This window comes from Danaus plexippus, chromosome 17 (genome assembly GCF_018135715.1).
Source record: "Danaus plexippus chromosome 17, MEX_DaPlex, whole genome shotgun sequence".
In the NCBI taxonomy this organism is placed as follows: Eukaryota; Metazoa; Arthropoda; class Insecta; order Lepidoptera; family Nymphalidae; genus Danaus; species Danaus plexippus.
The window spans coordinates 3,259,732-3,275,688 of NC_083548.1; the positions used below are offsets into that span (position 1 = coordinate 3,259,732).

The window sequence follows — 15,957 nt, forward strand, 5'->3', positions numbered from 1 at the left end:
AAATATGTTGTTTACTGTATATACGGAATATTGGCATATTTAAATGGTTAAATTTCCTTTTTTAGTTACAACTTTTACCGTAAATTACCCATAATATTTTAGTTTGATGATTATACCAATAATTTGTTGTATTGAGTGACCAAAAAAGAGATATTTATGATATGTGCTAATTAGTATTGATCTGATTATGCTTTAACTTTTTTCATTAATTATATAATTTGTAATGTGAAAGACATATTGCAATAACTGACCGAATTCTAATTACATTAAAACAATTATAGTTCAAAACCATTTCAAAACTTTTAATTAATAAAGTGGAGATAAGACCCTAAGAAATAGGCTACTAGTTACAAAGTTACTTATTAGGATTTGCAATATAAATAACTAATCAGAGGTGGAAAACAATATGAGTCCTAATAATTGGAATTAATATAATTTGTAAATAAGAGGAAGAAATCTGTCAGTATTTTAAACACAGAATTTAATTTTTACATAAAGTAAAATACAAAATTATATTATTGTCATACGATACCGTTTAATATTTCAGTTTCTTTAAAATTTTAATAACTTTAAATTTTTTTACCTTGAATGGAATTTGAAAATTAAACTTTGTTAAATATATAGTTTTATCGTACACGACTTTGTTGATTCTGATTTCTAAACCAATTTGACAGGTCGGAGCTAACTTCAAAGATTCAGTACCTTTTCTAGAGGGGAGAGTGAATGTGGGTCGAGAAAAAGTTTTAAAATAAAACATATTCCTATTGTACTTTGGTGCGGACAGCGAGTTCCATCATGAGTGCATTGATTAAGGCCGCAGTTTCCCGCAGCCCGTCATGTTTGGTAAAGATATAACGTTTAATTATTGCGTATAATTTATTTTTTGTTATGTAATCCTAATCTCTTGTTTTTGAGAATTATGTCTCCACCGGTTTCTCAAAAGATCCAAAGTAATGAATCTGGTTTTGCATGTTCAATTCTTGATACATTTTATGTACACGTGAACCAAAATCTATACGAATATGCCCAACAGATACATAGCTGTTTGACTGCATTTTATCTTGTAAACGATTATTCGAGAAGAATGTTAATTGATTCTTAAATTAATGCCATTAAGTAAAACAGAAATTGCTATTTCAGGCGACATATTTAAACAGGAACCTCCACCTAACAGTGGGAGCGTCAGCATCGAAAGACGCTTCTGTGAATTCGAACGCAAGTAAATCGTACACGGTTATCGATCACAAGCACGATGCCTTAGTTATTGGGGCTGGAGGAGCTGGTTTAAGAGCCGCCTTTGGTTTGGTACAGGAGGGATTCAAAACTGCTGTTGTAACAAAGCTATTCCCTACCAGATCTCATACTGTTGCTGCACAGGGAGGCATCAATGCTGCATTAGGTATGTGTGCATTTGTTCATTACATTAGACATATAATTCATCATTATATATATCTCATGAGGGTACAACAGCTTCAGACTAACAAAATATATTTTTATAGGTAATATGGAAGAAGATAATTGGTTGTGGCACATGTATGATACTGTCAAGGGATCTGACTGGCTCGGAGACCAGGTAAGACACAACATAATTTAACTTAATTTTTTGCATCATATATTTTTATAATAATTTTATTTGGTAAAATATGTTTCATTTTATGATATTAAAATCTAATATTGAGAAATGTAATTTTTTGTTCAAACTGTTTATTACATTTTATATTAATAAATCAATAGCCAAATGTTTGTATAATACAAAAAAAAAATTTTTTTTTTTTTCTATTTTTTATTACTAAGAAATCATCATGGACAGAAAATGACATTAAATAACAAATTATAATTTGATATATATTCTAATATATTACTTAAAAGTTTCTAACCAAAGTAAGTTGCTTGGTCAAGATTGCAAACTGAACTTTTATTTTCTTGATCAAAATGGTAGTGTAATTTTCTTATTGAAATGTCATATTATTATTAAAAACAGGACGCCATCCATTACATGACGAAGGAGGCACCTCATGCTGTTATTGAGTTAGACAACTATGGTATGCCTTTTTCGCGCACACCAGAAGGTAGAATATACCAGAGGGCCTTCGGTGGTCAGTCACTGAAGTTTGGTAAAGGGGGTCAAGCTCATAGATGCTGCGCTGTAGCCGACAGGTAAACTAACAACATTGAAACTTTTATCATAATTAATTTTAAACATAATGCTACTTAGAATTTATCCTTAAAATCAATTGAATATAATAATTTTTTTTTTTCATATATATTTAATATTAGCAACTGGTTACTTATTGTATAGATTGATTATTATAAACTGTCGTGGTGGTCTGGAGGCCGCCTCTCAAACGTGAGGGCGCGGGTTCGAAACCTGGCAAGTACCAATGTGATCTTTTCATATGTACTTTCTAAAAGTATATGGACACCACTGATAGACGGTGAAGGAAAAACATCGTGAGGAAACCTGGTCTTATAATTTAGAATTATAAGATTGAAATCGCCAACCCGTCTTGAGCAAGCGTGGTGATTAATGCTCTAACCTTCTCCATGTGAGAAGAGGCCTTTGCTCAGCAGTGGGTTTCAATAGGCTGATGATGATATATATAACTTAAAAACTTCATAAGAATAAAACAGTATGTGAATGCATGTTACTTATATAAGTTTGGCTAATTTATTAGCTGATAGAGACACATACAACAAAAGCCGAGGAAAGCCGATGAATATTACTAGTTATTTTTCATATACAAACAAAAACAAAAATTACAAACTGTAGTATGTTAAGAAAAAAATATTGTGTAATATGGAATTAAGGTAGAATACTATCTACAGCAAAAACTTTAATGACTTAATTCGATCCCCTATTGTTAAATTCATAATCTCTTTAGACTTGAGATCCTTTTTTTAAATTAACCAGGCGGAGTAGTATGACATTTTGATAAAATAACGCATTAAATGCACATGCATAGATATTTTTTTGTTTGTTTCAATCTCTACTGTCATATCGAGTCTGTATTTGGATTTGGTCTATATTATTAATTATAATTAATATTAATGTATATATTACTCACTTAATTATTGCCGAATGTGGACCACTGGGCGACCACTAGTACAATATTATATGGATAAAATAGTAATATTATTATAAGGAAAAAAAAATATTTTTATACTTATTTTCTAAGATTACATTTATTTTTAAAATCTACTGATTGCATAATAAATTTAAAAATAATAGAGGGACCGGAAGTTATCGTCGTTTTTGCGCATTTCGCTATTTGCTTATATTTTATCAGCTCACAGTGTATTCTGAGGGTATTCAAAGTCTTTTTAAGGTTATTGTGACTGGTTTACTTCCAAATAATTCAATATTATTTTTTTTTTCTGTAATTTGGGGTAAAATGGCCAACCAAATACCAGAAGAGCATATTCGGCATTGCATGCTTTTTGAATTTCGCAAGGGTAGTAACGCAACAGTTATTTGTTAATTGCAACTGTTAGATAATCAAGTGCATTAGACATTCCTAAACGCCAAAGATGGTTTTCCAAGTTCAAAGCCGGTAATTTTGATCTCCCTGACTGCTATCGATCAGGAAGACCAACAATATTAGACAACGACATGCTAAGGGCAGAAGTGGAAGCAAATCAGCGAATATCAAACAATGTAGGAACTGTCAAACGCTTTTAACTAGTCTTGGTCCAGGAATCCAGGAACATTTACACCAGATTGGAAAAATAAGCAGAGCAGGTGTTTGGGTCGACCATAATATTTCCGAAGAGAACAAAGCCAATCGATCCATGACAAGCAATATATCGCTTCAACGGCACCACACAGAACCGCTTTTTGATTGTTTGATCTGTCGAGACGAAAAATGGGTCCTATATGATAATCCATAACGCAAAAAGCAGTGGCGCTTGCAAATGAATTACCACGAAGTACTGCGAGCCCCGGTTCATATCTCAATAAAGCGCTTCTGTGTGGTGCAGTGTTCGCGGTATTGTTCACTAAAGCGCTTCTGTGTGGTGCAGTGTTCGCGGTATTGTTCACTTTGAATTGCTGAAACCTGGACAAACTGATAATGCAGACCTTTATTGTGAACAATTGGATCGGGTGAACGAATCTTTAATTGAGTAGAACCTTTGGATTCTCAACAGGAAGGACGTTGTTCTGCCACACGACAATGCCAGACCGCACCGTGCAAGGCGAACATTAGAAAGAATAAATCAATTGGGGTGGGAGGTACCGCCTCACCCACCATACTCGCCCGATATTGCACCCTCGGATTTTCCTTTATTGTGGCAAAAAATTTTTAAAATGTTGATGATGTCAAAAATGCCATGTAATAAAATATCTCGGTCTCTTAATCAAAAAACATGTGATCCTATCGATCCGAGATTGAAAATTTTCCCACTAGGTGGCAAAAGGTTATTCATAACAAGGGTGATTATTTCATCGATTAAAAAGAAATACTTTTGAAAACTCTTTCCCTTGAAGTTAATATCACAAAAACGACCTCACTTTCTGGTCACCCTGTATATACATATTGCCAATATGATTTCTACCTCATTATAATTATGTTATAAATGTTTACTTTTTAAAGTTTTTGTTTGTATATGAAAAATAACTAGTAATATTCATCGGCTTTCCTCGGCTTTTGTTGTACGTGTCTCTATCAGCTAATAAATTAGCCATACATAAGTAACATGCATTCAGATACTGTTTTATTCTTACGAAGTTTTTAAAGTCACAGTTATAGTAAAATTTCTCTCAATTAAGAATTTTTTTTACAATACGTATATTTATATCATCATCAGCCTATCAGAGCCCACTGCTGAGTAAAGGCCTCTTCTCACATGGAGAAGGTTAGAGCATTAATCACCACGCTTGCTCAAGACGGGTTGGCAATTTCAGTCTTATAATTTTGAAATTATAAGTCCAGGTTTCCTCACGATGTTTTCCTTCACCGTCTGTCAGTGGTGTCTAAGTACTCTTAGAGAGTACATATGAATCGGAAAAGATCACATTGGTTTCACACAGGCCAGGTTTCGAACCCGCGCCCTCGTGTGTGAGAGGCGGGCCTTTAACCTCCATGCCACCACGACAATTGTCACCTATTTTATATACCTGTTTTCAATTATCACATACATTTCCTTCCGTTGATATATCTTGTTTACCAAAAATCAAACTTGTCAAATGCCTATTTGAATCTGAGTTTGCATTAATGTAAAATTTATATATATATATTTCCAGAACGGGTCATTCACTTCTCCATACACTCTACGGCCAATCCCTCCGATATGACTGTGAATACTTTATTGAGTATTTTGCTCTGGATCTCCTGATGGAAGACGGAGTCTGCAAGGGATGTATCGCTATTAACCTTGAGGACGGAACTTTACATAGGTATTAAATCAAAAGATTCACATACAGTTTTACTTTTATGTACACACTCATCAGTGAATTTAAAAAAAATTGTACTTAATAAGTAAATTTTTCTTTTCACTATCGTTTAATCTATACATTGATATTCAAATCTGTACCATTATTATTTTGATTTAAAAAAAAAACTCATTCTATAAAGTTTAGTAATTTAATACAAAAAAAATATTTACTGTAGCATAAAATATACATACTTTTTACTATAAAATTTAACAGCAAATAGCTGAATTTGCTTAATTAATTGTTTAAAATGATAAGCGTATTTGAACACTTCAAACTACTATTAATACTGGCATAAAGTATATATACAAGACAAGGATTATATCAACATTGTATTTAACACTATTTTTATGTCATTGTATCATTTACTAGTTCTGTATTTTATTATCTATCTCTCAATAAACATACATACAGTTAAATTCTTATAATTAGGTATTTATTTAATATTAAAGCAATGTTCAGGTAAATTGTTGAAATTTAATTTACCTTATTTGTAACTAATATATCTAATTTTGAGGAAAATGTAAGATTATATCGTGCTTGTTTTTGTGAAATTTACAGTATATAGAAACGAAATTAAAATTAAGTGATTTTTATTTTATTAATGTTGTGTAAAGTTAGACTTGCTCGCTATTAAATAAGTATAATGTAGGTATATCATTTTATTATATTAGGGTCCTGTGATTTCTCGCTACTTATTATATTATAATAACGATGATGTAAAAAACTAATTGTCTCTCTATATGTAGGTTCCAAGCTAAGAACACTATCCTCGCCACGGGTGGCACTGGGCGGTCGTACTTCAGCTGCACCTCGGCTCACACGTGCACTGGGGACGGAACAGCCATGGCGGCTCGAGCTGGTCTCCAGAACGAGGATATGGAGTTTGTGCAGTTCCACCCCACCGGTATGATGACACACTTTTACACACACACACGTGCACACAAACACACACACACACACTCATATTTGGTATATTATGTTACATTTTCCGACGTTTCGGTGACTTTATAATTTTATACCAACCGTCCAATGAACCTAAACCGAATATAAATGCGCTTAAAGTAGAGTAAAAAAATTGTCTTTTCAAACAAAACTATTTCCCAAGATTAGATGTTAAGCGAGCTTCCGAATTTTAAACGATTTAAAAATACATGGTTCGGGTTATCCATTTATAATTTAATAGAATTCTAAAAGGAAAAGAAGACAAAACGATGTTCGTCGTGAAATAATAAGAAATCTGTCTTCCTCCAGGTATCTACGGAGCTGGTTGTCTAATGACTGAAGGTTGTCGTGGTGAAGGCGGTTTCCTTGTGAACGCTAAGGGCGAGCGGTTCATGGAAAGATATGCACCGGTCGCCAAAGACCTCGCTAGCAGGGACGTGGTCTCCAGAGCCATGACCGTGGAGATCATGGAAGGTACGCTTAATATTTATAATTTCTTATATATATAATTATCACTTTATAAGAAACGCTACAAAGTCTCACACAATATTCACGTAATTATAGTCTTATATACTATTATTTTTTTAAGATATCACTTGATTTAAATGTTACATGAACATCAAATGAGTTAGCGATGTAAGCTTGTGTGTGGTTTTAGAAAAATATTTAACGTAATATAACCCACATGTTGACATTCAACTGGGCTCCTCCAATCACTTTTATATCTTCTTAATGTAGGAAGAACATTATTATTTACTTGATCGTTTTTATATATTTTATTATATAAATCTCATCTCCCTTTCAATCTACAGGTCGCGGCTGCGGTCCAGAAAAGGACCACGTCCACCTTCAGCTGCATCATCTGCCTCCGGAACAGCTGAAGCAGCGTCTCCCCGGCATCTCGGAGACGGCCATGATCTTCGCCGGAGTCGACGTCACCAAGGAACCCATACCTGTGTTGCCCACCGTACACTACAACATGGGCGGAACGCCGACCAACTTCAGGGGAGAGGTGACTTCAATTATACTAATATTTTAGGATGTGCTACGCTTTTCTCATCTCGTCTGCCCGGGATCACGGTTGCTGCAAAGTTACCGAAACGTCGGGAGTGTGTAGTTACGTTTAACTGAATAGTCGCGGAAGTCTCAGAACTCATAAAGGATTTATATGAACCGGCAGACATAATTTATTCAATATGAAATTAATTCTCTAATAACTACCTACAACATAACCTGATGACTCATAAAGCAAACAACATTATCTAGTTTTTAACAGAACTATTTATATATAGAAATATCATACATTTATAATATAAGTAACAAAAAATACTGTGACTAATTACAGGTTATAACGCATTACAACGGCGAAGACCGCGTGGTCCCTGGTCTACTGGCAGCTGGTGAGGCTTCCTGTGCCTCCGTCCATGGTGCAAACAGGTTGGGGGCGAACTCCCTCCTTGATATCGTTGTGTTTGGAAGAGCCTGCGCCCTCACAGTCGCAGACACCAGCCGCCCTGGGGACAAGCAGGAGCCGCTCAAAGACGTGAGTGACGTCATTGTTCAGTGTTCAAAGGCATTTAATTACACATACGAATGTTTTGTGTTTAGTAAATCATGTACAAATGCTAGGAAGTTATGTACCGCTTTTATCGTATGAGACGTAAAATTTTGAGTCACTTGCTTTCATACTTGTTGAAATCTCGACCGACTCTCCCGATCATAAATTAGCAAACAATGTATGTAATGTTATCCGCTAATTTAAAGGCAGTTCGTGTAACTGTAATCTGCTACACATACTATTCACCTCCACTTATATTCTTCATATATTCTTCGTGACGTCACACGGGTCTTGTTTACTCCTCTGTGTAGATACAGTTCTATATATAGTGATTTGTTAAAACTTGTCAAAGCAAGGGTCAAAGGTTCACGAAGTAAATAAAACGTACAAAATACACTGATAACGGAGTCATTTCGACCTCACGTGGAATTTATTTGGGGACTCCATTTATATACAATTAATTAGGAAGACGATTGTTTTTATTAAAACAACAATTGACAAACAAAAAAAGAACAATATATAATGATAAAAATTCCTTCAAAGTTATTTAGTGATATTACGTTTAGTTTTTGCTTAGTATTTAAATAAATAAACTACTTAAAAAATACAGGAAGCCTAGAAGGAATAATTTTTATACATAAAATAGCCTTTTCCTAATGTGTAATAATCAAGACAATATTATTACCTATTAATATTAAGTGTGTTGTATGACTTACAGACCACTGGTCAGGAAAGTATCGGAAATCTGGACAAGTTAAGGTACGCGAACGGCAGCATCTCCACCGCGGAGCTGCGCCTGCGCATGCAGAAATGTATGCAGAAGAACGCCGCCGTGTTCAGACAGAAGAGCACACTAGAAGAAGGTGGGCATATAATAATAACTTTTATTAACTGTTCCTTTATTTTTACATTTAAAAAAATCCATTCTTAGACTGTAAATATCAAATAACTAGTATGACAACCTCCTGGCGACGCAATCTTGACATTGACGAAAATATTCCTATAAATAATAATGAATTTATCTTAATTTCTAGGTCAACGCCAGATCCACGAGGTGTACAAGCAGATGGCGGACGTGAAGGTGTCAGATCGCTCACTGATCTGGAACAGCGACCTGGTGGAGACCCTGGAGCTGCAGAACCTGCTCATCAACGCGGTCCAGATCGTGGAGGGCGCGCTGGCCAGGGAGGAGTCCCGCGGAGCGCACGCCCGGGAGGACTTCAAGACCAGGAGGGACGAGTACGACTACTCCAAGCCACTCGAGGGACAGGTCGGTAACCGTTTACTATATAAGGCTTTAGTATATATACATACACTACATACTACATAATATTTAGATAAATATAAGGTATAAGGCGACCGATCCTTGTACAGAGACATACCTAAACTTTGATAATCTGTTAATGAGAATTAACTTTATAAAAATGGCGCCACCCTGATATTTTTTCCTTCCGATTCACCAACATGCTTAATGTAACCGTTCTTACGAGAGCGTAAAATTCTAACCTTCTTGCTTAAATTTTCTTTTGTAAATTAGTAATTTTACCATCAGTTGGGCCTCCTAATAAATAGAAAAAGACAAAGTATAAAAAAGTGAAAAGATTCACATCAGGACGATGTAGTATTATTGATTATGTTTGTATAAAAGCTATTTTTATTTCATAATATATTTTTATAATTGTTATATATAGCACTACTCATTACCAATGTTTTTAAAACATTTTTTTTTTTTTTCACATTAAAAGGTGTAAAAAAAATTCGTGCTTACAATTAATAAATTATAATTTACAGACAAAATTGCCGTTCGAGAAGCACTGGCGCAAGCATACATTGTCGGAGACCAACGCGGCCACCGGCGAGACCAAACTCAGCTACAGACCGGTCATAGACCACACGCTAGACCAGGCCGAGTGCCAGACCGTGCCGCCCGTCATACGCACATACTAGACTTACACGATCACGTAATAAATATACTACATAGCAAATATAACACGGAAAAAATACAACAAGGACTGCGAAGATTGAATCAACATATGAATTAATCACTATACCATCATGTTATGGTAATACAGAATCGATACTCGCAAGGTGTTGCCAGTCCTCGCAACGTTAAATACAACTGTACTGATTCATTATTACAGCAGCTTCACTTACTATTAATATATACATTTCCTATACAGACTGAGCAGCTAGCAGTATTCCTGGAGCGCACATCTCAGACCGTTTCATATAATTTATTTAATTATTTATTTTTCGTTAGTTTTAAGAGTATCGATCATTACTATGATATATTTTATTATGTAACGTTGTCCGCTTCATTTGATCTTAAAACAGACTTGCCAACGTAAAATGAACCCCCTGTATGCGCGGGTTAGATTATATCACAGTTTATATAGAATGTTCAACAGCATGAGGTACTTAACGGATTTAAAAGGAGTGCTCTAAACTTATATGGAATTGTTTAAAAGGTAAAGTGACCTCTACCTCTCAGATACTATCGCAGCCGCTGAAATCATTGGAATCACCGAGCAACACTACAATGTTCAGTGCAGTATTAAGCGAAATTATGTTCAATAAATTGTACAATTTTTGTGTAGACCTTAAGTTATAAATACATACCTCTGTAAATCTTTGTTTTATTTGTCCTTACTAATTATATCATTGCTACTCGCTATTTAGATTATCCATATTTTCACATCTCAGCCCAGAACGAGTTTTTCTATTAAATTTTGTTATGAAATTCAGATAAACTCTAGTTAGTTTTTGGCAGGCTTAGGAACTAATATCATCTGCTCGTATAAAATACCTACATAGTTGAGGAAATCAAAATAAAAAATATTTAAAGCCCCGTTGGTTTATATAATTTAAAACTTAATTTCATGGTATTGTGATACTTTATCTTCAAACCTGTACAGTATAAAGGCCGCATGACTTTCGATTATTCCTTTTATAAAAACAAAGTCGAAAATACCTGTAATTTTACATAAACTTACCAGTCATTACACAGAGGACAGTTAAGGTATATCTATACAAGGGTTAAGGCATACCATTTCAAAATGCATAACGTAGATAATGTAAATTTTATTATATAATGTAATTTTTTAAGTTTACTCACTCTTGACAGTGATTAATGTTTAGACAAGACAAACTCACTAGAAGACCTTCAGTTCGTTATAATTTTAGCTCATCCAATATGATTAGAATACATCTCTCATATAAATTCATATGGAAAGAGCACGACTAGAAAAGACGAAAGTCTAGTCTCTAAAATGTCTGCAAACCATAACTACAAGCAAATAAAAGTTTAAGCAAGTTGTTGCTAAATAATGAAGTTCTATTTTTCATAAAGATTATATTGAACAAAACATTTTAAGATAAAAAAAAGATTTTTTTGCAAAATTATCACTTTTATAACAATTTACTTAATCCAAAAAAATTACATACTTTCTGTCCACATAATTTTTTTTAAATAATCCGTTTTGTGACACAAAAACAGTTTAATTATTTGTTTGTCATGTCTGGAACAAACAGCTGTCGTAAATAATAACGAAATAACACACAAAAATTTCGAAACTGGTTTTGCTATTCACGAAAATCTTAATTTTGTAGCTTTTTTTTTGTTTTCTTCGCGTGTCATTAGTTCACGCACTAACACTTGGCGTAAATCTTATTAAATTTGGTAATAGGAGAAAAATACCTAGTAATAATTGTATAACAATGAAAGCATTTTTTAATTCAATAAATCAATGTGTCAGCCGTGTTTCGGTTAATGTTAAGATATTTTTATCTAAGAATGAGCCTTGATCTATTATTCACAAACAACAAAATACACAACGTTTCGGAGCAATTAATTAAAAAGAAATTGTCTTTAATACCCAAGAAGGGCAAAAATTCTGTTTTGGTATAACAAAATTAAAAACTTAATAAGAGGATGAACAAAAGTAATCTTTTTTTAATTAGGCCATTGCGCCTCGTACCCGTTATCTTATGTATCTAGATCTTGACCCCATGTATTGATAGTACAAATACAAACCAAACAAAGTACATTTAATTTTTGATAAGAATCAGGAAGCAATACAACTATTCCGGGCAAGTTCTCTAGACATGGAAATAAAAATAAGACAGTCGTAAATGTAACATCAACTACCATAAAGATATTGTGAATGTAATTTATTTGTTAGTGTAATGGCTGATATAATTACATTTAAATCACCAAGTCAAGTACTTAATTGTTATACCTACATTTTATGTAAAGTAATTTTCGTCAGGACAATAACTCTAAACGTATTTAGCATAATTAAAACCACTAAATTATATCATGATATTTTTTAAACCTTCAATACCTACCTTCAATACATAAAATTGAATTTAAGTGATGATTAAAGCTATGTATATTTAAAAGTTAACCCAGGTACATGATAGAAGACTACAATCAAAAATATTTTTGTATAAATTTGCTATCAGTGGAAAAATACATTTAAAATGTAAGGGGTCATCAACATATTTTAAGTAGTTTTTTTTATTGCTTGTTTTTATTTTGCTTTCACGTGTGTTTAAGATTTAAAGTTACACTATAATTTTTATTTAAGATCAAGGTACCTTTAGAGAAAATATTGTAGTTTAGCGTTAACATATGTCAATATTTATCTACAATGAATTATTGTATCGCCACCGCCATCACTTATCACCTTTCTTTTTATTCTATCTGATATTGCGTTCCGTATTCACACATAGAGCAAAGACTATGTGCCGATGATTTGCTCTTAGTTATTTTACATCAATATACACGAATGAAATGTCACAGTTGGGTTTTGTCTAAATACACAAATCTTTCATTTAACAGAATTTATTTTGACTTTTCCATAATTATGGAGACAATATAATTGACAAAAAAAATTACTCATTGAATTATTTCTACCGACCTCAAATGAAAATAGATTTTACCTCGTGTCAATCAATATTTACCTCCTTGATACTTCTTCGTTTATTAAGTTTTTTGTCAGATTGTGTTTGTCTTATTTTAGATATGATATAATATTTATATATTTTTTTTTTTTTTGTGAATATTGGATAATTTTTTTATTTGGCATAACAGAAACCTCTTAGGCCTCCTCCTCATGTTCCTTCGAAATCTATCAGAAATCGACTATTTAAAGGTATAATCAATGGTTTCGAAGGTAATTGAAACTACAGACTTTTATTGAGGTTATAAAATATAACATAAGTATATACCTATACCTACGTAAGTGTTAAATGAAGTATTTTATCGGATTAAAGAATTGACTGCAGTTCTTCGGAATTATCTTTCTCTTTAGGATGACATTTGAATTGGTCTGGATTGCTATTTAACCTCATTATTTTATTTTTTTTTTTTTTTAAAACAACTAAAAACTTTTTTACTATAAGATTTTACAAAAGTTTTATGAAAACTGAGGTAGTTAATATTTCTGGACAACGATTCATGTAGAAATGAAACATCGTATAAAATGATGAAGGACATATTATGTATTTTAAAAATATATTTGTAAGTATGAAAATTGAAAACTTTAAAATGTTTACACAAATGTTAAATCTTCTTTACAGCTATGTCCATCAAATAATTTAAGGAGCAAAACTGGATGATAAATGTATTCTCTCTATCTCTCTAGATCTATACAATCAGGATCTTAGTTTTTTTCTTTACACTTTCATTTCGTCTTCCCATTAGTATACCTAAGTGCAAATAATACATATGTTGAAATGTATAATTATATGTGAATATGACCAAAATGTCGCGCGTCAAATTTTAAAATAGGTTCAAATATAGCAATCATGTTGGAAAAGCACTTTATTTTTATATAGATATTAAAGAAACAGCACATATACACGCTAATACAAACTATTTTACCTACTAAATCCTTGATAACTCGTATTTCTTAATTTCAATTGTCTATATAATTATGTGTCTATAGTAACAAAGCTACCCAATCTGTAAATGTACAATTGTCACTATCTTAAATGACCTGTTACACTTCTAGACGGCGATAAGAGGGGTCAGTATTTCGCAGCCATTTTGATCAGTGGCATCTCTGACTGCGACTGTCTCACTCGCCCGTCTGCCTCTGCTCCCGAAGCCTCAACTTTTGTTTTCATTCAACCTACATTTTTAAGATTTCATGGTGCTGTCTTACGATTTCAACCTTTTCTCTCCGACTTGTCGTTACCCGAGCCTGACAGGCTTTGAAATTACGATAACGATTACTGTTACAGTAATATTTTCTAAGGTGTTTAAAGGTAAGTATATACATATTTAATTTCACTGTTTATTTAAGACAGTTCAAACTATTTGGATTTAAGATAAAAATTACTTTTCTGTGTAAGTTGTGCTCACTTCATAGGTGTCATTGACCTAAAGTAAACGGACTTGATAACTTAAGGGCAGTTAAATTTATAAAAATAGATTCCGAAACTTATGTTCAGTAATGTACATTGATTAAATACAAAAGTTTTTTATTATATTTTAATATAATTAAATCGATTTATTTCCAGCCTGTGGAAGAAAAATGGCATCCATACCTCCATCGGCGTTTTCTTCTGCACGCATCCGTGAAACACAACGTGAAATGCAGATTTCCAATATCAAGAAAGGGAATGAGCCGACGAAATATTTCCATAGAAAACGTAAATAAGAAATACATTTGTGTTAAAGTTTGATCATTCAAATAAAATAATATCATCATTCTAGTGATGGAGCTGTCGCCGCTGAAATATAATAGTAAACTGATGAACAGCATCTGGGGATTCTACAACCGCTACTCGCCGCACAACGTGAAGAAAATCAACGATGCCATGCCTTTCAATGCGGAATTGCAGCAGTAAGTTGTTATATACGTCTAGTTTTACTAATGTTTAATTTTAAGGTTCACATTACTGTTATTAGATTTAATTCAAACATCTAAATTTTGTACAGATTTTTTTTTTTGTATTTAAAACCATTCTTAACCGAAATCTTAAAAGAGATTTTTGGCAAATAGAATGACGTAATTAATAATGTCCCTGAATAACATTATCACAACGAATATTGACGTCATCACTGACGTTTTCAATTTCAAACGTGTACAACTTGTTTACTAGTACAAATACGTCATTTTCTATTGTTATTTACAGAATTTATAGTACGACGTAGTTATTAATATGCGCGCCATCTGTCCACAAATTATTGTAACCGGAAGCTAAACATAATAAGCGTCATCTAGTGGCAAACAGTGCATGTAGCGATTAAAAAAGTTAAAATATCCATATCTGACCACTAGTAATTATTTATTTAGCATTTTCATCCCAATCAACTATAGTGTTTATTTCATAATCATTCAAATAAAGCCCTATCGAATGAGCAAAAATATATGACTCATTCACAAAACCAACACTGATAAAAAACTGATGATTTTGATTACTATTTTTATTCTAGGAAAGAAACACATTGTACTCTTATCTGCTATGCAAAAGAAGATCAAGTAATATACTACCTATACTGATAGTTGTGACTTGTATAATTCCAGGTCTGCTGGCAATTTCCCCAACAAGAGTGAACCAGTGATCACTCTGCCTACATCATCACTCGACAATGTGTGGGCGTCGATTAATGTTTCACAATCTCATTAAAACTATTATTATCTTTATTATTTTACTAGTTAAGTTCTAATTTGAAAAAAAGGAATAATAATTTAAATTTTATGATTATTCTTGTTTATATCTAATGCATGATAAATTGTTCTGAATATATAATAAATCAATGATTTCCTTAAGCAATGTTATATTTATAAAAGAAGGAGGTTAATTTGCAATAAGAACTTATTACTAAAATATTCTTTCTATTATTTTGTTGTCATAAGCAGAAGACTCGTTTTATATTTTACAGCAACATTTGAGTCTCTTAAAAACAAAACCACTTAAATATAAACCTTCACAGCATTGGTTCGTGAGAATTCTTTTGTCCTCAAAACAATCCCATCTCCTCATAGTATCTAGAATTCTAGATAGATTA

The 15,957-nt window shown here is 32.8% G+C and overlaps 2 protein-coding genes across 2 annotated transcripts; both read left to right on the forward strand.

The window, feature by feature from the left end:
* Nucleotides 1-682: 682 nt before the first annotated feature.
* LOC116771111 (succinate dehydrogenase [ubiquinone] flavoprotein subunit, mitochondrial) lies at nucleotides 683-10,562 on the forward strand. Its single transcript, XM_032662825.2, has 12 exons — nucleotides 683-843; nucleotides 1,141-1,399; nucleotides 1,500-1,573; nucleotides 1,982-2,157; nucleotides 5,243-5,395; nucleotides 6,181-6,338; nucleotides 6,686-6,850; nucleotides 7,189-7,388; nucleotides 7,722-7,919; nucleotides 8,653-8,797; nucleotides 8,969-9,204; nucleotides 9,726-10,562. Exons 1-12 carry the CDS (start codon nucleotides 796-798, stop codon nucleotides 9,879-9,881), a joined length of 1,968 nt encoding a protein of 655 aa, XP_032518716.1. The 5' UTR covers nucleotides 683-795; the 3' UTR covers nucleotides 9,882-10,562.
* A 3,428-nt stretch (nucleotides 10,563-13,990) lies between these two features.
* LOC116771363 (uncharacterized) lies at nucleotides 13,991-15,718 on the forward strand. The gene is made up of 4 exons (XM_032663206.2): nucleotides 13,991-14,207; nucleotides 14,463-14,594; nucleotides 14,659-14,788; nucleotides 15,473-15,718. The coding sequence occupies exons 1-4, from the start codon at nucleotides 14,090-14,092 to the stop codon at nucleotides 15,573-15,575; spliced, it is 483 nt and encodes a 160-aa protein (XP_032519097.2). The 5' UTR covers nucleotides 13,991-14,089; the 3' UTR covers nucleotides 15,576-15,718.
* The last annotated feature ends 239 nt before the right edge of the window (nucleotides 15,719-15,957 follow it).